A 22,175-nucleotide genomic window follows, 5' to 3' on the forward strand; every position below is an offset into this window, starting at 1 on the left:
GTCCATATGCGATCAAACGCTCGTATCCGAGGCTTTGGCAGAGAGTCCAGCTTTGCTGTCCGAGCTGAGGTCTTGCTCGTGCGCCTCAATAGCCTCTGCAACTTCCTTCTTCTTCTTTGTCCTCTCTGAGCCTTGCCAGATCAGGACACCTGCGGTTATACCAACGCCAAAGCCGACTACAATGCACAATGCTGTGGAGACAGCAGGTCGATTGCGGTAGTTGTAGGTCGTCATAACGGTCAGAAGAGCGATCTGAGCCAGGCTGTTGACGATGTTGCAGAGGCAGATCCAAAGGGCCCAGGAGAGAGGGAAGGCTCTGTGAGTCGGGGTAGCATGCGGCTTGTACCATGTCTGCCCGGCAGCAAACTTGTTCTGATGATAGCGAAGCGACTTGAGTTCTTTGTCGGTCAGAACGACTTCTTCCGGCGCCTCTGTAGACTCTTCAAGAGCCAACTTCTCTTTCTCGGATAGTCCGGCGAAACATTCAGGATCGGGCAGGTCGTTTCGATCGCGCAGTACTGCCATGCCGCCTCTGCGCCGTCTCCGCCAGACACGATTGGCGTATGTCCATATGTGAGCCATGTGCCATAGCGAGACGACCCGCCAGGGAATGAGACCGAGACCGGTGATACAAAAGAGACCGTCAAGCACTTGTGAACAATATTCGACATAGAGATCATGCGAGTGATAGTGTGAAGGGATGGCACCCATGAGGATCAGAACAAGCGCCGCGCCAAAGCTGCATGACTGTCAGCCATGATCGTCGAACATGCGTGAGACTCACAAAACGACACAAATCCCATAGATGGTGACAAAGATGCCGAGCGGCGTCTTCATGAACGCCCAGACGCCCTTCATGATGGCTCGGAATTTTTCCTTCTTGGTTTTCTTGTGCGAAGCGATGATGTGGGCGTCCAGATCGGCCGCAGACGAACTGATGCTCGCTTTGTCGCTCGCGTCTGGCAAAGGTCCCTCTGGTCTGTCGCTGACAGGCAGTTTAGATGCAACTGTGGTCACGGTATCCTCACGTTGTGGTATGGCCACTGCCGGCGATTGAGTCGTCAAGAAAGGAATACCAGCAGGTAGACCGATTGAGCGACCGATGTTCGTCAGATGAGCCGCCGTCGAGACCGAATGATCGACGACTTCGAGTAGCTCGACTTCCTGTCTGTCGTGATAGTCTTGCGCGTCTTGGCCGAAACTGAGGGCGTGCGAGCCCGGCCGGCTTGACGAACCGCTGAAACGACGACCTTGACTATCTGTACGCTCGATCTCGACTTCGGGCTCATAAGTTTCGCCTCTTGCCGCCCGGAATGCAGAGGCCGCGAGGGCGTCTTTGTCGAACTCGCCTTGCAACCGCTGCGTGATGGTACCTGCTCTACTCCTAGCACGTACTCGACCAAGCGGCGATGCTGTGGAGCCACGCGGCGAGCCTAGTGGTCTGGCCTGACTTGTTGGGCCTCCAGTAGAAGCCTTTTCTGACACGGCAGGCTGAACGATAGTGACAGCCCGCATGCGGGCCGGGCTTGACGTCGGCGGTGACGCATTAGTGAGACCGGTGAGTGATGGTTTGGACCCTGTGCTGACAGTCGCTCGACGACCTTTGAGCACACGGACCGAAGGGTGTGTCGCAACAGGCAGAGCATTCATGCTGTCCATCGCTTCAACTCCCTCCTCTGCCGCTGTGGGAGGCACGTTGGTACTCGACATGTCGCGTCTAGCTTGTGTGCGCGTCGAGCTCGTCCTGTCGATGCATGCAAGGGCGGCCCACCAAGTCCCGGGACTTGCGCAGATAACGATGAGCGCGCTCGTAATAAAAACAGAATATTCGCCCGAGCTGGTCGAGCTTTAGCAACAGTTGACGCGTTACTCGACCCAGTGGAGCTTATTTGAAACGCGCGCCACCCGAACGACGAGAGACAGCGTAGCTCCTCTTCGAACTTCGCACCTCACTCACTTGGCGCTCAGGCTCTGGCGAAGATACTGACAGGCAAGACTCGACTCACTAGCTTCTCTGCGCAACGCGACCAGAGACCAGCAGCGCACCGCTACGTCGACGCTCTCGCCTAGCCGATCGATTTTCTACTTCGCCGGGGACCCCGCATTGCCTTTTTTAAACGGACCGCTTCACTCAAAGGCTCGTCCGAGAGGCCAAAACCAGGTCAGTCCAGTCGGAGTCGTTCCGCTGCGAGACTGTCCTGACAGAACGAGCAACAGGAGGACGGCACAGTAGGGAGTAGGAAGGGATCTGCAAGGCGTCAGACGAGGTCATCGCCACCTCATCTACCAATCTGGATAAGACAAAAGAACAAAAGCTCGACCGCCGTAGGAGCGTCAGAAGCTCCTCGGCATCAAGTATGGGTGCCTTCAGCAAGAAGAAGTCCGGTCAGGCGGACACAGAGTCGACTTACACCGGCTCAAGCCATACGAGAAGCGCGAGCACAATGTCTCGATCGTCAATCTCTGGCTCCTCTGTCATCTCTGGCTCATCCTACACTGGCTCGACACACTCACACGGCGGGATGGCTGGCGAGAAGAGCATGACTGGCTACACCGGCTCTGATCGAACGAGTACCATCTCGAGCGGCTACTATGGCGATACTTATTCTGGACGACAGACTGAGCCGATACCCAGCGCGCCTGGCGCTAGTACGTCTCTCGCATGCTTGATTATCACAGTCCTGATGTGTATGCTACAGTGATGACTGGCTTTGATGGCCCTCCGGGCGAAGTCAAGCAGGAGCGTGGCGTTTTTGCGCCGAATCCCTCCTTCATCCGGTTCGTGCGGTTTGTGCTCTACGGCCTGACATCACTCTCTTGTCTCGTCACTGCGGCACTCGCAATCTCTGTGGTCAGCTACTACAACCAGAACAACCCGTCCATCAAGCCATCCTGGGGTTCATTGATCGCTCTCATTGTCTTTGGCATCGGCACGCCCGGATTCTACTTCGGCACCTTCTTGCTCACACCGCGCTTATTCCGATATGGCACCTTCCTCGGCATCGTCAATCAAGTCAAGACGGAATTGCTCATGCTCTTTGCCATTGACGTCGTCTGGGTCTCTGGCGCGCTGGCCATGGCAAATGACCTCCGTGGCACCGAGAACTGCATCTGGGATGGATACTACCATTATCCCAAGCCATCTGACTTCAATCACGTCTGCAAGCTCATCAACATCACTGTCGCGCTCGGCTATACCACTTTCGGCCTCGCCACCTTGACTTTCTTCACCGTCCTGGTATGTTTTCGGACTATGTGCGTTGACGCAAAGCTGACTGCTATAACAGTTCTTCGCGGTCTACATCTTACTGCATCTTGATCAGGAAGTCCTCTCCGAACTGACAAACGACATGGGCGGTCGAGCGTATCGAGCCCGCACAGCCGCACTCAACGAAGAACGCGATCGCATGAACCGCTACCAGGGCCAACCCCAATCGACATACTTTGGCGACGAAAAATCGATGGGCACATCCTACGAGAGCGATACCGAGCGTGGCACTCAGACAGGATACGACTCCCGGACTGGCTACGAAACTCAGACTGGCTATGGCACCCAGACCGGCACAGGCTACGATGATCGCACGGGCTATGACTCTCGCACGGGCTATGATACCCGCTCGGCACATTCCGCTCGCAGCAACCAGTCTATTGACGAAGATCAGCGCACCGAGACTGGCCGTGACAGTCCAAGGATAACACACGAAGCCGAGGGCTACTACGGACACCAGGAATCGCCGTTTGCGCGGTAAAGTGACGACAGCTGTGCCTGCTAGAAGTGCAGCTCCACCCGATCTCTAATTTCACACTGTTCATCAAGCGCACCGGTCGCTATTCCGGACCTGTTCTGCAAGTCCGCTGTTTCACTATCTGCGTGATGCCTGCCGGCTCCACAGAAAGGGTTTTGCTCTATCGTAACATTATCATCGACACCTAAGTAATCGGATGCTGTATTCCTTGCACTGCAACCTTGTGTACTCTCCTACAACACACACAGACTACTTTGTCTTTACCTGGCGCAGCTTGCCCGGCGAGTACAGGAAGTTGTCTGCGTATGCCTTTGGCTTGTAGTGGAATTCGGAGGGCTCCTGGACGTAGAACTGCCAGCCCTGCTTCTCGCAAAAGTGGATCGCATCCTCCTTCGAGTTGAACTTGACATGCGTGCCTGTCACCTTGGTATGAGCACGCTGGCCAGGCTCGATGTGCGGGGGAGATGACACTTGCCTTGCATGTAGTCTGCTGTTGAGGCCCAGCCCATGAGCGGATTCTCCCATCGACCGCCACCTTGAAGGATATCCCAGTCGACTCTCCAGTGGTGGCTCGTCGACTGAGCAGACTGCGTCGTCGGTGGAGCGGGCTTGAAGATCCTCACGGGACGACTGTGCATCTCAGCTGACGTGATCACAAGGCAGCGTTAGCAAAGCCTCGAGAGTGAGCTTGATCGCAAGGCCGACCTGGCATGCCGTTGACCGTCCCTGCAGGCACGATCTCTCCATCGGCTCGAGGCCTGCCTACTGCAGTCTCTGAGGCAGCAGCCTCTTCTTCCTTCTTGATGACCTCCTTGCTTGTCGGGTCTGAAGTCACTGTCCGGCGCTGTTGGTGCGCAATCGCTGTCGCCGATCGAGACGAGCTGGCTTGTCTGCTCATCTGTGCCGGACCTGCCCAGCGCACTGCTCTCATGCCTGACATGGTGTGTAGCTTGAGGTGGCCGGGCGGTAGATCGACTTTCCCCTCAGAAGAACAGGCAGGCACTGGCGCCGAGCAGCGCGACTCGTTGTTTGGCCTGCGGGCAAGGCGGCCGTCGACCTTGCACGAGCAGGACACGACGTGGCGCAAGGCATGAAGAGATGCAAGATCGCTCGCTCAGTCTGCCATGGGAGGATGCACACATGACAACAGCAGATGACACGTCCAGATCCATCTTTGACTGGTCATTGCGCCAGGAAGAGCTGACCGCTGAAGCTGTCGGGGCTCACTCGCCGGGAAGTGTATCAGCAGACGATGAAGCCTCGGATGATACAGCTGCTCTGAGCGTGCCCAGTGCAGCTCGGCTGGAAGCTGTCAAGGCCCTGCTTGCATTCCTCGACACCGCGCCGACGCAAGATGGAGCCAGCAGCGAGAATCTACGAACAGACGAGGGCAACAAGCTAGACTTGCGCAAAGTCAGGCGTCTCGTCCATGCTGCCAACACCTCCCGCGATCCGCACGCTCTGCCTGTGCGGGTTGAGTCACCTCTGTCGCGTCAGGACAGTTCAGAGAAAGAGACGCCCTCATCCTCCATCACTGCGGTGGAAGAGCCACTCCTGACGCATCTGGATACGCGTCAGCAGCGTATACATCTTCCGGAAGACTACACGCCCATTTCGCCTCCCTCCTCGCCGGAAGTGGGCGGTACACCTACGCGCGCGCCGCGTCTGTCGACTCCTCCCGAGACCGTCAGACAGATCAGGTCTGCCCACAGTAGCGCACAACGCAGTCGGGCAAACGTCGTTGTCAGTCCTACGCCTACCAGATCCTCCCGGGCTCGTGCACCGTCTGCTCAGCGCATTCTCGCTAGCGATCTATCTGGCAGCGAGAGCGACGCGCGCCTTCAAGTCGACGAGCTTCGGAGAGCGCTGTCAGAAGCGACGGGTCCGATAGACCGGTTGCGGTCAGATGTAGCCAATCTCAAATCAAGCATCTCTGCTGTCATGATCTCTCGCGATCCTCCCCCAGAGCCGCAGGATGCTACTTTGTCCACCATCACTGCAGCGCTCCATCTTGGCAGGAAGCTCGACGCCGTTCTGCACGGCAACCCAAGTCATACCAGATCAGACCGGGAGATTTTTGACAAAGCAAACGTCGATGAGCTATTGCGCAAAGTGTCTGACAATTAAGCATGCAATATTGGCAGCACTTGCGATTTGCATGCAGTAATGAGTGGCAAATTCTATGTAGTGTAAGGTAAAGCTCTAGACGCTCGCACCGGCCTTGCCCTTGTTCTTACGCTTGAAAAGACCAAGGACGTTGCCAAGAGTAAGTTTGCTGCCGAGAAACTTGACTTGGAAGGCATAAAAGGCGGCATAGAAGATCATGACGTTGGTAGACACGAAGACGAGGAAAAGGCCAAAGTATCTCCAGCGTTGATCGTGGTAAGCATTGAGGGAGGCAGCAAAAGTGTCTGCGACGGTGTACTGGCAATATGTACAGTCTTTCGTCGCATCTGGATTGGTCAAGTTGCCCATGACCGAACTGATGTAGGCGCCGGCATACGATCCACAGGTCTGACCCTGGGGAGGCGAGAATGCAAAGAATTCGGACGGCTGACAGACGACTTGCTTGTCGTGCATGAGAACCGAGATTGATCCCCTGATCCACCACTGCACCGGATTCGCCCAATATAGGAACTTCTTATAGGGCGATGGCAAGACTTCGTACTGCACGATGACGCCGTTCATGAGGGATAGAACCACTGTAGACGAATCATATGAGGATAAACACATCGAGATAGTTTTGGAAGCGCACCCAGCATAAAAGGCAGCATATTGGCGACGAGCGTGGGGCTCATCGCCAGTGCGCAGAGCCAATGGGCGAGCGTGTAGACAAAGATGAGCAGCAGGACGTTCATGAGTAGTGAATAGCCTGCGGGCTCGCCTGTGCCAAAGGCGACGATCCAGTACCTGTATGAGATGTCAGAATAGGTCTGTGCAGTCAAGACATAACGAACCAAAGTACCCAGTAGAGGATACCGCCGGCAATGGCATACGGTAGCTCGGCAAGCATGATAGCATTGCACAGAGGCAGCCAGCTGTAAGTGCGCGAGGGACCTTCGCGCAGCATCCAGTAAGATTTGATGATGAAGGCCTTGGGAATCGAGCTATTGAGCAACGCCGGCAAAATAAGAATGATGAGGAAGATCGTAAAGACAGATTGCTGTAGCTGTGCTACCGACAGAGGTCCCTCGCCAATCTTGATGAACGTGAGAGCATTGAACAGCGAGACGACGACGATAGCAGAGACTTTCGAGTAGCCGTACGCTGCATCTCGCCACAGAGCGATGACTGTTCGCTTTGTGAGGAGTGCAGTCTGAGTGCGTGTCGAGGTGGCATAAGGGCGCAATAAGTTTTCGGGCGTTTCGTCCGGCAGCTTGCTGCGCTCGGCCTCAATCTCTTCAATCTGACGCAGGACCTGTCGATACTCGTCGCTTTGGACCCAGATGTCGGGCCACGCAACGCCCTTCGGACCTTTGCGGCTGACTACATCGACGGCGAATTCGGCAAGATTCTCTTCTTCGCCACATTTGCGCGAACCTTTGCCTTCGAAATAAGCCTTGATGTCCGACACTTCGCCATGGTAGCAGGTGCGGCCGCCTGGTGCAAGCAAGAGCAGACGATCGAAGTAGTTGGTAAAGAGTAGCGAACTTGGCTGATGGCAGACCACGAAAGAAGTCTGACCACTCAATGCAAGTCTCTGAATGAAGCGTCCGATTTGTAACTGCTCGCTAGGTCAGTCGGGCCCACGCAAAGAACCTAATGACGCACTGCTCCTTCCGAGCTGAGGCCGCTTGTTGGTTCGTCCATGACTGCTCGCTCTGTACGTCAGCACAAACTCGAGTTGGACATGGAGGAGATCGTACACTGCATGACGCGGGGCTTTGCTGCCAGCTCCACTCCAATCGTGACGCGTTTCTTCTCTTCTACCGAGAGTCCATTCTCGACTGTACCGATGATTGCGTCTTCAAGATCCTCTAGAGCCAGAAGTTTGATGACCATGTTGACATGATCGAGCTTGTCCTGCTTCGGCGTCTCCGCTGGTTGACGGAGCAAAGCTGAGAATTCTAGAGCCTCGCGCACAGTCTGCGTAGGATCATGAAGGTCCATCTGTTCGGCGAAGCCAATGTCACGCGCGAAAGAGGGTCCTAGAGGGCGACCATCAACTTTGATGTCGCCGGTGATCTGCATAGGATTGTGCCGTCCAGCTAGCGTATTGAGCAGGGTCGTTTTGCCAGCGCCAGACGCGCCCATGAGCGCAGTAGAAGTTCCAGGCTTAGCCCAGCCAGAGACCTTATTGAGTAGCTGACGGGGTCCAGCCGGCGTCTGGACCGTGTAGCAGACATCGCGGAAAGTGAAGATACTGGGCGAGGCATCGACACCTTTGACCTTGCCTGTCTCCGATTTCGACGTGCGATGGCCGGTCATGCGACCGCCTACAAAGCCCTTCTCCTCGTCGTCAGGCTTTGCTTCTGCAGCGACGGCCGCCTTTGCGCGCTTAGTGCGAGCGAAGACGGTGACTGAGCCACCACTATTGCTGTAGTCCAGGAATTGCGAAAAGACTGCGCCGGCGATGATGTATACAGCAGTGAAGGCAAGCGAGATGCCAAAATTGCGCCACAGATTGCTGCGCGAGAAGCCATACGACGCCTCGATGTATGCTGAGCCTGCGACGAAGGGCTGGCCGGGCACTGCTCCTGCGATTGGGCAGACTTGATTCGCAATCGTTGTACCTGCCACTTGAGGCACAAGCTGCGCAGTACAGTCGAAATCTGTACCGGCAAATTCGTTGCCCATGAGTGCTTCGAAGGTGTACGAGATTGGATGGATGTAGGATATCCATCTGATTCCGACGGGCATCAAAGAACGAGGGATCACGTATCTGGACCTACGTATCAGCGACGTCCGATAAATAGAATGTCGCACACTTACCCAACGGTCACGACTGCAACGTTCAAGCTGAGCACAGCAAAGCGAATTGCTGTGTCAAAGTTGGGCGACAAGGCGGCGATGGCGCGAAAGTAGGCAGTCAAATTGAGGACCGAGCTGAAGACGATCAAGAGATAGATAAAGAACTGGCTAGCTGTTCTTTGGAAACCGCACATAAAGTACGATATGAGCGAGAATAATACACTGTATCGCATGATCAGCATATCCGACTGAGCAAAGCCTAGCGACATACACCAAGAATGCGTTGATGGGCAAGTCTATGACGGTGCGCGCGATCGAGACGGCGGCCGGTGAATAGAAGCCAAATGCTTTGTGGCGCTGGATGATGGGACGACCCTGGCAGGCTTCGTAGATTTCTGACAAGTTTAGCCAGCCCAAGAACAGCAGCGAGAAGAAGAGTGCGCCGCCTCGCGTGAAGAGTGAAGCCGTTGTGTTCTGCTTGTCGACCGAATAGAACATTGCGGAGACGACGAGTGCGACGGTCACGCAGGTGAAGGTCTTTGTGTAAAAGGACTGCCGATCGCCCCACTTGATTTGTGCTTGTCTAATGATGAGTGATTTGACATTCGTTGCGAAGCTGACCGTGTAGCTGCTTTTCTTGAACTGACGCTTGGCCTTTTCGGCGCGAGCAACGCGGTTCAGCGTTTGCTTGCGATAGTCATCTTCTACGAAAGACTGCTCGCGTGCAGCGATCAAGCGCAGATTCTCCTTGTGTTGCGCTGACTCGAGGAAAGCGCGCTCGCGTGCAATGGGTGTCTTTGGGGCTTTGCCTTCCCATCCTTCACGATATCTGACTTCCTCAAAGTCTGTGACAGATGTGAGAGCATCGGCACTGGTCTGTCTGTGTGGGAAGAAGAAGCCGAGGTCTCTGAAGTACGCCTTTGCCTCTGTTGCAGGTCCAAAGTATATACATCGGCCTTCATCGATGAGCAAGACTTTGTCGAAGAGGTTATAGATGTCTTCCGATGCCTGGTAGAGTGTTACAATGTTGGTCGTCTGCACAGTGTCTGTCAAAACTCGCAATGACTTGATATAATCCAAAGCGGTCGCCGAATCGAGGCCTCGCGTTGACTGATCCCAGGCTGCGACGGTCGCGCGAGCTACCAATGCCTCTGCGATGGAGGTGCGCTTGCGTTCACCTCCACTGACGCCAGGCGCTCCAGGACCGCCGACGGGGGTATTGATGGTGTGCTCGATAGCAAACATCTTGAGAATGATGTTGAGCATCGTCTCCTTGAAGTCGCCTCGCGTTTCATTCGCTGGTCGATATCTCGGGATCTTGTTCCTCAGTGCGAAGCGCAGCGTTTGGCCAACGGTGAGAGAAGGGAAATGGATGTCTGCTTCGTCTGTGAAGATGACTTCGCCTCTGAAGTTCTTATTGATGGTCTGGTGATCGACGCCGCCATAAGATACCTCGCCCTTGACGGAAACGAAATTGCCTCTTTGGTTACTGAGCGCACGAAGAAAGGTCGTGCAGCCTGCGCCAGGCTTGCCAAGCACGAGGCACATCTCGGGCTCCAGGACACCAGAGAAGCCTTGTATCAGATTGCGAACAGGCGGCGGATGCAGACCTGGGATCATCGCGGGCAGCTGGGGCACAAGTTTGGAGATGAAGTGCCAGACGTTGGGCCCGAAAGTGCCCAGGATGGCGCGGTCGACAGAATGTACGAATGTCTTTGTAGAGCCCATGCCTTGCACAGAGAGCTCCTTCCATATGACGCCGAGTGGCTTACTAAACTGAACGTCAGCCTCCTTGAGAGCTTTGATTCGCTCATCGACAAAGCGCTGTAGATGGGTCGAGCCTGGCAACTCCTCGGCCGAAGATTGGTAAGACTTGTTGGCCTGGTCGTAGGGTGAGAGCTTCTCGTTGTCGGGCGTCTTTCCAGCATGCTCCTCATCCTGCGTTGGCGAAGGGGCCTGAGCGAGCGTGCCAGTCTCGCTATTGCTCTTCAGGCCGTCGGAGGGCGTATGCTCTAGCTTCTGAGTATCATGTGCAGTACTTGCTGCGCTGCTCACAGAGTCACGCTGGCCATTGCCCATGGTGGCAAGGGGATTGCTAGAGACGGCCTGAGCACTTTCTGGCTCTGTGTCGCCCGCCGCTTGCCAGGTTTTTTCGACGTCTGTCATTGTGCTGGTCCGCAGAGCGACGAGGATCCAGACAGTGGCAACCCCTCGAACCACACTCCAGCCAAGCTCACGCTAAGTCAGCGACGCACTAATCGTCGTTAAAAGCCGAGCTGTCCGTCGATCAGTCTCGATCAGTAACGCAAATCTCGCGTAGCCCCCTGGAGACAAAAGAGTCGCGCAAAAGTGGCGGCCGCTCGTCGCTAGATCGCCCTTTGTGCGAGCCCAGCAATGCGGCTCGTAGACATCCAAACATGCTTCACATCCTCATCTTCCTCTTTCTCACAAGCACTCAGTGTATCCAATGCTATCTGCAGACTTGCAGTCATCGTCAGGGACGGCAGCGGATGGCAATGTCGACAGTCGACGAACAAACTCAATCTGGCCGTGCTGGCTACAGAGGCATTGGCCGCTTCCTTCAAGAACGATCTTTGGATGTGAATTCGTCGGAACCTCATCGTGCAAGAGCTCGCTGCCGCGCTACGGTCGTCTCCCTCAAGAGCTGCTCGACAATGACAAGCCGGAACCAGCGAATGACCCGGACACGCGACACAAGTCGTCGTCGCACGCTTTCCAGGTCGGCATGTGTGCTGCTTTGATTGCACTAGTTGTAGTATTGGCGCACAGCCGCAGACTTCCGCCGCCTTGGGTCATGCATAAATGCGATCCATTCGGGGAGCCTGGCTACGTCTACTACGATGAAGCTCGCCCGGCGCAGACGCAATGGCGGCCACTCTTGCGGACTTGCGATCCCGCACCTGATTGGCTTGGGATGCTGTCCCGCACGCAAGAAATGACGGAGGGACTCGAGTTTTTACGCGGCAAGACAGCATTGGTTATCGGCGATTCGACAGATCGGCAGATGATAGAGGACCTCGCCAATATCACTCAGTCTCGTCGGCCGAAGATCGTGTCTTACTACGAGGCGAACGTGCTCGCCTCGGACGATGCGCAGATGAAGGATGTTCGGTCACACGGCGCTCCACGTTTGCTTTACTACGAACAGCTCGACTTTCGTATCATCTCTGTCTTTCACTACGGTCTCTTATCAGACTTGCGGGCATCGCCATCAACAGCACCAGATGTGCATAAGCCGATCGCTTTGCAAGATAGATTGACTGAGCTATTTCGACCTTTAGTCGAAATATATACCGATGAGCTCGACTTTGTGCGCTTTCAGTCGGGATTGTGGGACGTTGATGCGCTCACCGTCCTGTCGGACGATCTAGCGCACGCACATCAGCAAAGCTCAGGCACGCAGTCGGTATACTTGGAAGAAGATCTACCCCTGTTTGCGAGGTACACATTGCGCTATGCCCAAGCGCTCCGCCAAATTCAAGAAACATTTCCGCACGCAGTTGTGTGGGCTCGCACAATGCATCGACCTGGGCAAGGCCCACACAAGGAGCACTTCGGCGACCTGCCGGTCAAGAGACTGTCGCAAGGCGCCAAAGAAGGCGCGCGCGAGGCACACGTCAGAATGTTTGATTTTGGCAACCTCTTCGAAGGCTGGCAGGATCATGCTGATTGGATCCATCCCAATCGTTATCCTGGCACTGCCCTCATGGCTCAAGCACTGATTCACGAGATGTACTTGGAATTCGATCACGTTTGATGGACAGATACGAGAGTTTAGCTGCCCAATCGAAGGCCATTGAGTATACCAATGACTGCTTTAGCTTCTACACGAGAGATCGAGCTGGCATCGAGTGCACGAACAGTCATATCTGCTCGACGCAGCGTCGTTTCGACTTCTCTCGAGGCACTCGTCGGGCTGGCTCTGCATTCGTTCAAGCGATCTTTGTGCATTGCCAGGACAGTCTTGAGGATGCCGACAAGATCGCGCCCGTCTTCTTCCGTCATCGTCTGGACATCCGTTGAGCGCAAGGCGACTGCGAGCTCCTGAAGTGTCTCGCGATGGATTTCTAGCCTGAGATCGTTCGCTTCGGGCGGCGTGATCTGGCGTCGGTCACAGAGCGCTGCGTGAACGGGAAATGAGCTAAGTGGGATTTGCAACAGGAGAGAGGCATACTCTCCGTGCGCTCGGTGTGGGAACGCTCGGGTTTGGGGACGGAGAGCGACGCTTCCGGAGATCGCTCAGGTGTGGGCAAGTGGCCAAGGTTGGCATGCTGCTGAGGTCCGTCAGGCAGATGGATCGGATCGTAAGGGGGCAGGGGAACGCGGCAAGATCGTGTCGGATGAGTGGCCGGGCAAGCATGACAACGCAAACAGCCGTTGTGCTGACGTAGGTAGAGTTGTTGCTCCACCGTCGTCGGTAGATGGACGTTGCTGTCTGTCACACCAGCTGTTTGAGTGATCTGAGGCGAATAGTGGCGTTCGGGTGATGCTGATCCGCGAGGGACCGTTGGACTGACAGGCGTTCGCATGTAGACCTCATGTGGGTCACGCGAGCTGCAAACCATTTTAGTCTCGCAGTGCAGCCACGCAGACTATCTTACCTCGAACGAGAGCGATAGGAGGGAGGTCCGTAGATGACTTGATGATTGCGGTGTGCGTCGCGGTGCGTCTCGCGAGCGTATGACGCGTAAGGGTGATATCGACTGTTCGGCGCTCTGTCGGATTCATGTCGGCATCGAGGCCAATCATCCTCTAGAGGGCGGGTAAGCGATATCGGATAGCCCGAGCGTAGGCTGTCAGAGCGGGCTAACGTCGAAGGATAGGTCGGTGCTCGCAAGGGCGTTTTGGCGGGTCGCATGGGTAATGGTATTGCAGGCAAGTCGACGGGTGTATATGCATAATCGCTCGCTCGTGAATTGTTCGGGATCTCTTCGCCTTCTTCGTGTGGCTCTTCGTGGCCCTTGACGACGGACGAGCCCCAGACGGCAATCGCGTCATCCGTCAGAGTCATCGAATCGTCCAAGTCAACTTGGCTAGGTTGGCCATCGAGCGCATGACCGTGGAGCTTGTCGTCATTTGGCTCCTCGCACTGTGGCGTGATCGTCTCGTTTCCGGCTTCAGGAGTTGGCACGCCAGGTTGATCCGACGCCGTGCCTGAATTGACAGCAACAGGCTCGGGCTCCGCAGTCTCGGATGCGAGACAGATCTCTTCGGGTGGCCCAGCTGTTAGCGGACAGCAAGGCCTTGACTCGCCCGTCTGCTTATCACTGAGCTGCTCGGTGATGGCGTTGATGGACTGGGCAGAGAGCGGCTTGATACTCGTTCGCTTGACCGCCTTGCCAATGTAGTACGACCTGTCGTCATCAGCCCGACGTCGAGTCCAGACAGACAACTCACATGTTCGCCCACTGAGTAACGTGAAGACTCAGCCAATCAATCGAGAGGAGAGTCGGCAGGGGTCAGCGCAATGATAGAGGCTCCCTCGACGCGGAGCCTCCTCAACCTCGGAGGGGGGTTGCGGACAGCGTGCAAACAGTCATGCATTGAGTCGATTGACAGTGTCTGTCTGTCTGTATATACCGACTAGATAGCGTTCTTGAAGACCTCGCTTGCCTTGACAAAGAGAGTGATGCAAATGCCGGCACCCGAGAAGAAGAGGACGGTGCGGATGTAAGAGAGCGGTCCGGATTCGATGGTGACATAGGCGAAAGAGTAGAGCACCCGCGTCAGGACGTATGCGCTTGCAAGCTAAGCCCACTCTGTCGTCAGCCATCGCACTGGCGTCAAAAGGCGCGGAGTTCACCTTGTTGAGCGTCGAAGAGGGGAGCTTGGCGACGTTGCCCGCGATGATAGCAGCGGCAAAGAAGCCTAGGTTCTCAAACGTGTTGCTCTGAGCAGACTCTCTGTGCTCATGTGATCAGCCGTCGAGCTTGTCAGTCTGCCAGAGGACAGCGTACGCTCGGATAACGCGACGCTGGAGAGCAGATGGCTTGGGGATGGACTGCATCTTCTGCAAGTACGCTCTCGGTGCGACATTGTCAAACTCGCCCTGATCTCTCGCATCAGCTTGGGTCGTGTTCCGCAGTGGATGGAACTGACCGTTCCTGACAGGTTTTGCGACATCAGGCCATAAATGTGTGTACCGATGCCAACGCCCCAAACGGCGATGGGGGCGAGGAGTGAGTAGTTCTGCTGGTCAAAGACTGCATGATGGCTCAGCAGGGCCACACTGCACGACGGGAAGCCCACTGGTCGACATGGTGGTGGTGAAGTGGCAAGGAGAAGTGAAGGGGGATCTCGGACGCGAGCAGTAATGAAGATCATGACGCTAAAAGTTGCAATTTTACATTCTACAGCCGAGATAATGCTAGCAGTCCGGGTATCGTTCAAATTAGTCGACTTCTTCGATATCCACATCGTCCAGCAATTCCTCATCCTCGTCGATGTCCTGCAGGCACATGTCAGCATAGGTGGAATGGGGGCGTCCAGATGTGCTTACCATGCTCTGAATCGTGCTCTGATGATTGGGAAGGATCACGAGTCGATTAGCTTGATGATCGCATGTGACATTTGCAGTCTCGCCGTCCAAGATCGAGTCGTCGAGGATCATACGCGAGAGCTGGTTAAGTAGTTCGCTCTGGATGACACGGTTGAGCGGTCTCGCCCCGTAAGCATTCGAGTAGCCAGCAGTACCGAGCCAATCTTTCGACGCTTCGTCCAGATTGAGCTGGATCGTCTTGCCACTCGCTGCCAATCGGTGCTGGATCTCGCGCAGACGATGGTCGACGAGCTTGCGAATATGCTTGCGACTGAGCTTGTTGAAGATGACGACACTGGAGATGCGGTTGATGAACTCTGCAGGGAAGTAGGCACGTATGGCAGCATCCACTGCATCTTTGACTGCTGGCGGGAGAGGTGCGTCGCTGTCGACTTCGTTGAGAGCAGCCGAGCCAAGATTGGTCGTACAGATGATGATAGTATTCGAAAAGTCAACGACCACGCCCTTGTTGTCGGTCAGTCTGCCATCGTCAAAGACTTGTAGCAAGAGCATCCAGAATTGGCGGCAGGCTTTCTCGATCTCGTCAATGAGCAAGACACAGTAAGGTCTCTCCTTGACCTTGTTCGTGAGCGTGCCGCCTTCTTCGTAGCCAACATAGCCTGGCGCAGAGCCAATGAGCCTCGAAATCGAATGAGGTTCCGAGTATTCAGAGCTGTCGATGCGTATCATGGCCTCCTCCGAATCGAACAGTAACTTCGCCAGACACTTTGCAGTCTGCGTCTTGCCCGAGCCAGATGACCCCGTGAACATGAACACGGGAGGTTTCTTAGGATCTGCCAACCCACTCCTGGAAAGTCGTATAGCGTTTGCCAGAGCTTTGATGGCCTGCGGTTGTCCGACGATCTCTTTGGACATTGTGCGCTCGAGGTTGAGCAGTTTCTCCTTTTCGCCTTGCTTGAGACGGCTGACGGGTATACCCGACCAGCGGCCTACGACTTCTGCAATATCGTCTGGCGTCACGACGTCGTCTGCCTCCCCTCGCTCTACATCTGCTGCGCGCTTGTCCTCCTCCATCTTCTCGAGCTTCTTCGTGAGTTCTGGTATCGAATAGAATCGAATGTCCGAGGCAGTCGCAAAGTCTTGATTTCGCTGGGCGGTCTCTGCCTTTGTGCGAAGATCGTCGATACGTTCCTTGAGCGCCTGAATCTCTTTGCCGCGAGCTTTGGTGGCTTCGTGTTTGGCTTTGAGAGGATGAAGCTCTTCGTCAATTCGAGCGATTGCTTCCCTGACTTCGACCAGACGAGCAGCAGAAGCTTTCTTATCGCGATCTTGGCCCAGAGCGTGCTCTTCAATCTTGAGCTGGGTATGTTGACGCTCGAGCTGATCGATTGCTTCAGGTTGCGAATCTCTAGCGATGCGTACGCCAGCGCAAGCTTCGTCCACGCAATCGAGAGCGCTATCGGGCAATCTCCTAGCAGGCAAGTAACGATGTGCGAGCTTGGCAGCAGCGACAAGAGCAGAGTCGAGAATGCTGCACGAATGATGAAGTTCGTAGCGCTCGCGTAGGCCGCGCAAGATGGAGATGGTCTCTGGTATGGAAGGCTCCGTCACAAGGACTTGCTGGAAGCGCCTCTCGAAAGCTGCATCCTTTTCGATGTACTTGCGATATTCGACCAGAGTGGTGGCACCTATCATTCGGAGCGTGCCACGAGCCAGCATGGGCTTGAACAGATTGGCCGCGTCCATCGATCCGTTGCCTTGCCCTGCCATGATCAGATGTAATTCATCGACGAATCTGCGTCACAGTCAGTCTGAGCATCACTGAACGGCCACGAGATACTTACAGAATGATAGGTGACGTCGCTTTCTCGAGCTCAGATAGGAGTGCTTTGACGCGCTCCTCGAATTGGCCTTTGTAGCTTGCGCCGGCAGTGAGAGCGGCCAAGTCGAGCGACCAGAGACGACCGAGTAAGCCGGGCGGTACATCGCGGTTGATGATACGCTGTGCGAGTCCCTCGACGATGGCCGTCTTGCCGACGCCTGGCTCTCCGATCAAGACAGGGTTGCTCTTTGTGCGACGGGACAGGATGCGAATGACGCGACGGATCTGATTGTCACGTCCTATGACGGGGTCGAGCTTGCCTTGCTCAGCCAATGCAGTCATATCGATCGCATACTTCTTGAGAGCATCGAAACCTTCTTCTGCCTGACGAGAATCGACCTTGCGGGATCCTCGAACTTCGGCAATGGCGCTTTTGAGTTGGACAGGATTGACGCTGGACTCTTTCAGGAGAGCGAGCGAGCTATCGTCGCCGAGGAGGGCAGAGATGAGATGATCCTGACTAACATAGGAATCGCCGTTCTTCTTCTGGAGATCCTGAGCTGATCGAATGAGTTTGGCAAGCGAGCTCGAGGGCGAGTAATCGTCCGGCGGTGGTTCTTGGCTCGGTAGCCTGACGAGCGCCTTCTGATAGGCCCTATTGAGCTTGACCGAGTCCCCACCTGCACGCTCGACGACAGACTTGAGCAAGCTGCCGTCCTCTGCTAGCAAGGCACTGGCGACGTGGACAGGAAAGACCTGGACATGCGAGTGATCGCGCGCAATCTGGAAAGCATTTTGCAGCGTCTCTTGCGCTTTCTCCGTGAAGTTCTGGGTCATGCTGTTGTGATGTTACAATGGGTTCGGTACAGCGTGAGTCTCTATATGTGCAAACTTGGAGCTCTTCGCCGGTGCATTCTCGCGAATTCGCGAAGCTTCGGCCGACTTCGGGCATGTGACGCCTTGGCGAAGTTGGCGATCAGCAGAGGCCCCTGGCATCAAGCCAATGGGCAAGGTGAAGACGCCCAAACCTGATCATCATCATGCGTCTGGCAAGCAAAGGTGTACCAGTCTATGCTGACGCGCTAATACGAGCGCAGGAGGCTTCAAGAATCCATGGCCGTCTGCAGATGGTCCAGGCGTGACATCATTGTTCTCCCGGTTTCCACTCGAGCTCATCAGCCGACTAGACGAATCGGAAGTTCGCCAGGTCAACGTCGTCCCCTGCCGGTTTGACGATGAAGGCAAGGCGGGCAGCGAGAAGCTCAGGGCGACTTGGCTCGGACACGCCGGCGTGCTCGTCCAATTGCCCGCGGTAAGGGCGGATGTACGGTCGATCCGCATTCTCTTTGACCCCATCTTCTCGTATCGGTCTTCTCCTGTTGGCTTCATCGGTCCTGCCAGGCGGCAAGAGTCACCCTGTACAGTAGAGGATCTGCCAGAGATTGACATTCTCTGCCTTACACACAATCAGTCAGTCGTCCGTTCGATCGTGTCGCTCAGGACTGAGCAGCTCGGCGCAGCTATGATCACATGGACTTAGAGACGCTAGACACGCTCCGCTCGAGATTCCCAGATCTCATGTTCTGCGTGCCGCTCGGCAATCGCGCTTGGCTGGAGGAGATGCATGTCGCGTCTGTACGCATCAGAGAGCTGGATTGGTGGCAGAGCGACACGCTGTCTCTCGCGAGCATACTGCCAGCGCCCGAGAAGGAGAAGGGAGAGATACAGATTCACTGCGTGCCTGCCCAACATAGCTCGGGTCGAGGACTTTTTGATCAAAACGCGACGCTATGGTGCGGCTGGGTCGTCGAACAGATCCACGACGGCAAGCGATGTGCAGTGTTTACAGCAGGGTAAGCACAAGTCGCATTGCTTGATGCTCTGCTGACCAAGGCTTCAGAGATACGGGCTACAGAGGGCCTCACCACGATATCGTCTGTCCAGCTTTCAAGGAGATCGGTCAGAAGCACGGTCCCATCGATCTTGCATTCATACCCATATGGCGAGGAGGCTCACTTTCGTTCGTCAGCACTTTTGGTCTTCGCGTGCGTGGAGCATTACCTGCAAGCCGCGCCCGATCTGACCGCGAGTATCACAGCTCAAGCCATATGTGAATGCGGCACATCACTGCACACCCGACGATGCCTTACGACTGCATCAAGACGTACAAGCACGACACTCTATTGCGATTCATCATGCGTGCTTTGTCGGCTCGGAAGACGAGGCGAGGTGGCCTACGGCTCTCTTTCTGAAAGCAAAGGCTAAGCTGGATATTCCTGAATGGGATCAAGAGGGCGGATTCGGCATTGTTGATGTAGGCGAAAGCATATCTGTGTAGATCACTTGGCGCTCTTCCGCCTGAATTGACTTGAAGCGCGTCGCGGTTGATCGATTGCTCTCCTCTCGGATCCAACAAGATGAACGTCATTGTGAGTTGGACGATGCCATGTGACTGACCGAGCTGAAGCAACAGTGACAGGAAACGCTGTTCGGGCGGGCCAAGACGCCGGCTGAGCGGATGCGCCAGCACCAACGCTCGCTACAAAAGGCACAACGAGAGCTCGACAGAGAGCGGACCAAGCTCGAAGCACAAGAGAAGAAGCTTGTCGCAGATATCAGGAAGAATGCCAAAGCAGGTCAAATGGTCTGTCACTCCGTCGTATCACTAAAGAGGCGCTCTGACTTGTCGAACAGGGATCTTGCAAGGTCATGGCGAAAGATCTCGTACGGACTCGGCGCTACATTTCCAAGTTCTACGCAATGAGGACACAATTACAAGCGGTATCGCTACGGTTGCAGACCATGAGGAGTAATCAGCAAATGGCAGAGGCCATGAAGGGCGCAACTCGGGTCGGTCCCCTTCTCGCGTCATTGACCTCGTCAGAACTGACGGCGCGTACGGCAGGCCATGTCGGGCATGTCTCGCAATCTCAACATACCCGCCATGCAGCGCATTCTCATGGAATTCGAGAAAGAGTCGAGCTCTATGGACATGAAGGAGGAAATGATGAGCGACGCCGTCGACGATGTCATGGAGGTCCGTCACAGAACGGCATGTCTTGCTTCTTACTCACTGAGATTCACTGGCCAGGACGATGGCGAGACAGAGGAGGAAGAAGGCGACAAGATACTCAAGGAAGTTCTCGACGAGATTGGCATCTCGGTGTCACAACAGGCAAGCTGCGAGGTCCTTCTGCGCGCACACGGCTTACCTATCCCTTTTGCTGCAGCTGGGCGAAGCACCTACATCGCTTGGACCGGTAGAGCAAGTATCGAATGCCCAGCAGAGGATCGCAGTGGGCGAAGGTGTAGGTGCATCTCTGCCAACGACCAGTGCAGGCGCGCCCGACACGAATCTCGGCAACGAGTTTGGCGACCTGCAAAGCAGGCTCGACAGCTTGCGCAAGCCATGAGTCTTACTACTGTGTACCACTCTCTGTACGATGTATTGCATGTCATGAAGCTGCGAGCAGGTGATCCTTGCCTTCGTCCAGCAAGTGCATGATCAACTCGCCGTAGAGGGAGTTGGCCCATGCGAAGTGATACCGGGAGAATCGAGCAGGATTGTTGGCATCGAAGCTCTCGTGAACAAAGTGAGTGCCTGCTGTTGTCGTCTTGATTGTATGCAACGCTGTTGCGATCTCTGCGTCGTCGGAACTAGTCAACGCTCGCATGATGATTGACATCGGCCAGATCTGATCGAGTCCACAGTGTGGACCGCCCACGCCTTCGCCTAATATGCCTGAAAAGAAGTATTTGTTCGCTTTTGATAGCACGTCTTTGCGTGTCTGGAGGTAGGTCTTGTCTGTCTTGCTGATGAAGCCAAGATAAGGCAGAGAAAGCAAGCTCGGCAGATTTGCGTCGTCCATGAATAGTGTAGAGCCATAGCCATCGGTCTCGTAAACGTATCGCCCGTTGACGATGCAATGTGTCTCGATCGCTTGCTTTATGTCGTCTGCCAGTCCCTGTGCTTCTTGCAGTACATCTGACAGCGCATCAGAGACATCTTTGCTTTCCAATGCGCCCAGTAGACGAGCAAGACTGGCAGTCAGCTGAGCGTTGGCTGGCACCAGGAAGGGCAGCACCGTTGCGTCGTCTGATGGGCGGAAGGCTGATTTGACCAAACCGCATGCTTCGCCCGGTTCGCCAAGACCCGCGAGCGAGCGTGTCTCGGTAGCAGATGTGTCGCGTCTCTGAAAGCGATAGATTCCTCTCGCGCCAGTATATCGCTTGCTCCAATCTGCAGAGTAGGAAGCATCGAGCTGGTCCGTTTCTCTGCCTTGTAGTATAGCTTCCTCAACTACCGTGGACCGCTGCTGCGATCTCAATGTGGCTATAGCCAGCGCGAACGCTCTGCGCCAAATGTCGTTATGCACGAAATCGACTCGAGCAGTCGCAAGGCTCAGCTCGGCAGCAAGACCGATGAAGCTTGCCAAGCTGTCGACTTCCCATTTCGCTTCCCATATTCCGACATTCTCGTCGCCCGGCGTGGAACGTTGTCGCTCGTCCTTTGCGGGCGGCCAGAAGGTGTTGCCGTCGTTCGCATCAGGATTCGACGGTGTGCAAATGGGTCTGACCCAATCGCCACTCGGCGGCTTTCTTGTTTGGCCGGGGGGAAGATACGCGTTAGCGAAAGGATGATGGATGATGGTACTTGCTTGTCGATACAGCAAGCCAAGCAAGAGTCGGTAGAGCTTCTGTGCGTCTTGCGCTGTTGCATCCTCCTCTCCGGCTTCGAGCGCTGTGGGGTGACCCGCGAGATGCGCTTTGAGAATCTTAATATAGGGCCGCTACTCGCGCACGTGTGAGCTTCCTATCTGCAGCGAGGGAGCACGCACGACTTGATTCGTCGAGTCTCGAGTCCATTGCGCAGGGATATCGCCCGTAATAATGAAAGCACGGGGCTGGGCTTTTGAGAGGTCGCGACAGGATAAATCCAGATCATAAGAATGCACAGTCGTGTCGAGCGTATTAGGTAGAGCGTTGCGCAGGATGCGTTTGAGCTCGGGATCTCCTATCCGAGCTGCATATTGCTCCAGGGCGGCTTCGACGAGACTTGAAGAATAGCTTCTCGATGATTGTGGTCGTGTGTCATCATCTCCTTGGGATGACGTGGCGACACCTTGCCGACCGCGCCGCCACATCTTAGGCTGATTCGCTGGCGAGGCCGGTGAGC

General features: G+C 55.4%; 10 protein-coding genes across 10 annotated transcripts; 4 read left to right on the plus strand and 6 right to left on the minus strand.

The window, feature by feature from the left end:
- Positions 1 to 12: 12 nt before the first annotated feature.
- L969DRAFT_83119 (uncharacterized protein) lies at positions 13 to 1,710 on the minus strand (the record flags this gene model as incomplete). Its single annotated transcript, XM_014710421.1, has 2 exons — positions 13 to 739; positions 785 to 1,710. 2 exons carry the CDS (start codon positions 1,708 to 1,710, stop codon positions 13 to 15), a joined length of 1,653 nt encoding a protein of 550 aa, XP_014565907.1.
- L969DRAFT_96413 (uncharacterized protein) lies at positions 1,709 to 3,749 on the plus strand (the record flags this gene model as incomplete). The annotated part of the gene is made up of 5 exons (XM_014710422.1): positions 1,709 to 1,726; positions 1,991 to 2,161; positions 2,268 to 2,649; positions 2,700 to 3,238; positions 3,288 to 3,749. 5 exons carry the CDS (start codon positions 1,709 to 1,711, stop codon positions 3,747 to 3,749), a joined length of 1,572 nt encoding a protein of 523 aa, XP_014565908.1.
- L969DRAFT_609462 (uncharacterized protein) lies at positions 3,483 to 4,686 on the minus strand (the record flags this gene model as incomplete). The annotated part of the gene is made up of 4 exons (XM_014710423.1): positions 3,483 to 3,959; positions 3,997 to 4,162; positions 4,222 to 4,389; positions 4,452 to 4,686. The coding sequence occupies 4 exons, from the start codon at positions 4,684 to 4,686 to the stop codon at positions 3,770 to 3,772; spliced, it is 759 nt and encodes a 252-aa protein (XP_014565909.1). The 3' UTR covers positions 3,483 to 3,769.
- A 158-nt stretch (positions 4,687 to 4,844) lies between these two features.
- On the plus strand, positions 4,845 to 5,873 carry L969DRAFT_53301 (uncharacterized protein; the record flags this gene model as incomplete). The annotated part of the gene is made up of 1 exon (XM_014710424.1): positions 4,845 to 5,873. One exon carries the CDS (start codon positions 4,845 to 4,847, stop codon positions 5,871 to 5,873), a length of 1,029 nt encoding a protein of 342 aa, XP_014565910.1.
- Positions 5,874 to 5,948: 75 nt separating this feature from the next.
- Positions 5,949 to 10,823, minus strand: L969DRAFT_53077 (uncharacterized protein; the record flags this gene model as incomplete). The annotated part of the gene is made up of 7 exons (XM_014710425.1): positions 5,949 to 6,448; positions 6,502 to 6,656; positions 6,704 to 7,470; positions 7,518 to 7,558; positions 7,613 to 8,628; positions 8,679 to 8,879; positions 8,929 to 10,823. The coding sequence occupies 7 exons, from the start codon at positions 10,821 to 10,823 to the stop codon at positions 5,949 to 5,951; spliced, it is 4,575 nt and encodes a 1,524-aa protein (XP_014565911.1).
- A 210-nt stretch (positions 10,824 to 11,033) lies between these two features.
- Positions 11,034 to 12,441, plus strand: L969DRAFT_89893 (uncharacterized protein). Its single transcript, XM_014710426.1, has one exon. It carries the CDS (start codon positions 11,125 to 11,127, stop codon positions 12,433 to 12,435), a length of 1,311 nt encoding a protein of 436 aa, XP_014565912.1. The 5' UTR covers positions 11,034 to 11,124; the 3' UTR covers positions 12,436 to 12,441.
- On the minus strand, positions 12,413 to 14,981 carry L969DRAFT_78391 (uncharacterized protein). Its single transcript, XM_014710427.1, has 9 exons — positions 14,928 to 14,981; positions 14,778 to 14,881; positions 14,636 to 14,727; positions 14,482 to 14,581; positions 14,263 to 14,426; positions 14,076 to 14,102; positions 13,280 to 14,032; positions 12,853 to 13,232; positions 12,413 to 12,799 (listed from the first exon to the last, which is right to left on the minus strand). Exons 1-9 carry the CDS (start codon positions 14,935 to 14,937, stop codon positions 12,453 to 12,455), a joined length of 1,977 nt encoding a protein of 658 aa, XP_014565913.1. The 5' UTR covers positions 14,938 to 14,981; the 3' UTR covers positions 12,413 to 12,452.
- On the minus strand, positions 14,649 to 17,936 carry L969DRAFT_196034 (uncharacterized protein). The gene is made up of 4 exons (XM_014710428.1): positions 17,022 to 17,936; positions 15,178 to 16,972; positions 14,928 to 15,126; positions 14,649 to 14,867 (listed from the first exon to the last, which is right to left on the minus strand). Exons 1-3 carry the CDS (start codon positions 17,834 to 17,836, stop codon positions 15,070 to 15,072), a joined length of 2,667 nt encoding a protein of 888 aa, XP_014565914.1. The 5' UTR covers positions 17,837 to 17,936; the 3' UTR covers positions 14,649 to 14,867; positions 14,928 to 15,069.
- A 66-nt stretch (positions 17,937 to 18,002) lies between these two features.
- Positions 18,003 to 20,412, plus strand: L969DRAFT_53169 (uncharacterized protein; the record flags this gene model as incomplete). Its single annotated transcript, XM_014710429.1, has 11 exons — positions 18,003 to 18,043; positions 18,092 to 18,469; positions 18,520 to 18,852; positions 18,900 to 19,044; positions 19,098 to 19,313; positions 19,417 to 19,428; positions 19,479 to 19,643; positions 19,694 to 19,849; positions 19,905 to 20,036; positions 20,091 to 20,186; positions 20,230 to 20,412. 11 exons carry the CDS (start codon positions 18,003 to 18,005, stop codon positions 20,410 to 20,412), a joined length of 1,857 nt encoding a protein of 618 aa, XP_014565915.1.
- Positions 20,359 to 22,172, minus strand: L969DRAFT_195824 (glycoside hydrolase family 125 protein). Its single transcript, XM_014710430.1, has 2 exons — positions 21,838 to 22,172; positions 20,359 to 21,789 (listed from the first exon to the last, which is right to left on the minus strand). The coding sequence occupies exons 1-2, from the start codon at positions 22,141 to 22,143 to the stop codon at positions 20,455 to 20,457; spliced, it is 1,641 nt and encodes a 546-aa protein (XP_014565916.1). The 5' UTR covers positions 22,144 to 22,172; the 3' UTR covers positions 20,359 to 20,454.
- Positions 22,173 to 22,175: the final 3 nt, after the last annotated feature.

The sequence above is a fragment of the Mixia osmundae genome (genome assembly GCF_000708205.1).
Source record: "Mixia osmundae IAM 14324 unplaced genomic scaffold scaffold_10, whole genome shotgun sequence".
In the NCBI taxonomy this organism is placed as follows: Eukaryota; Fungi; Basidiomycota; class Mixiomycetes; order Mixiales; family Mixiaceae; genus Mixia; species Mixia osmundae.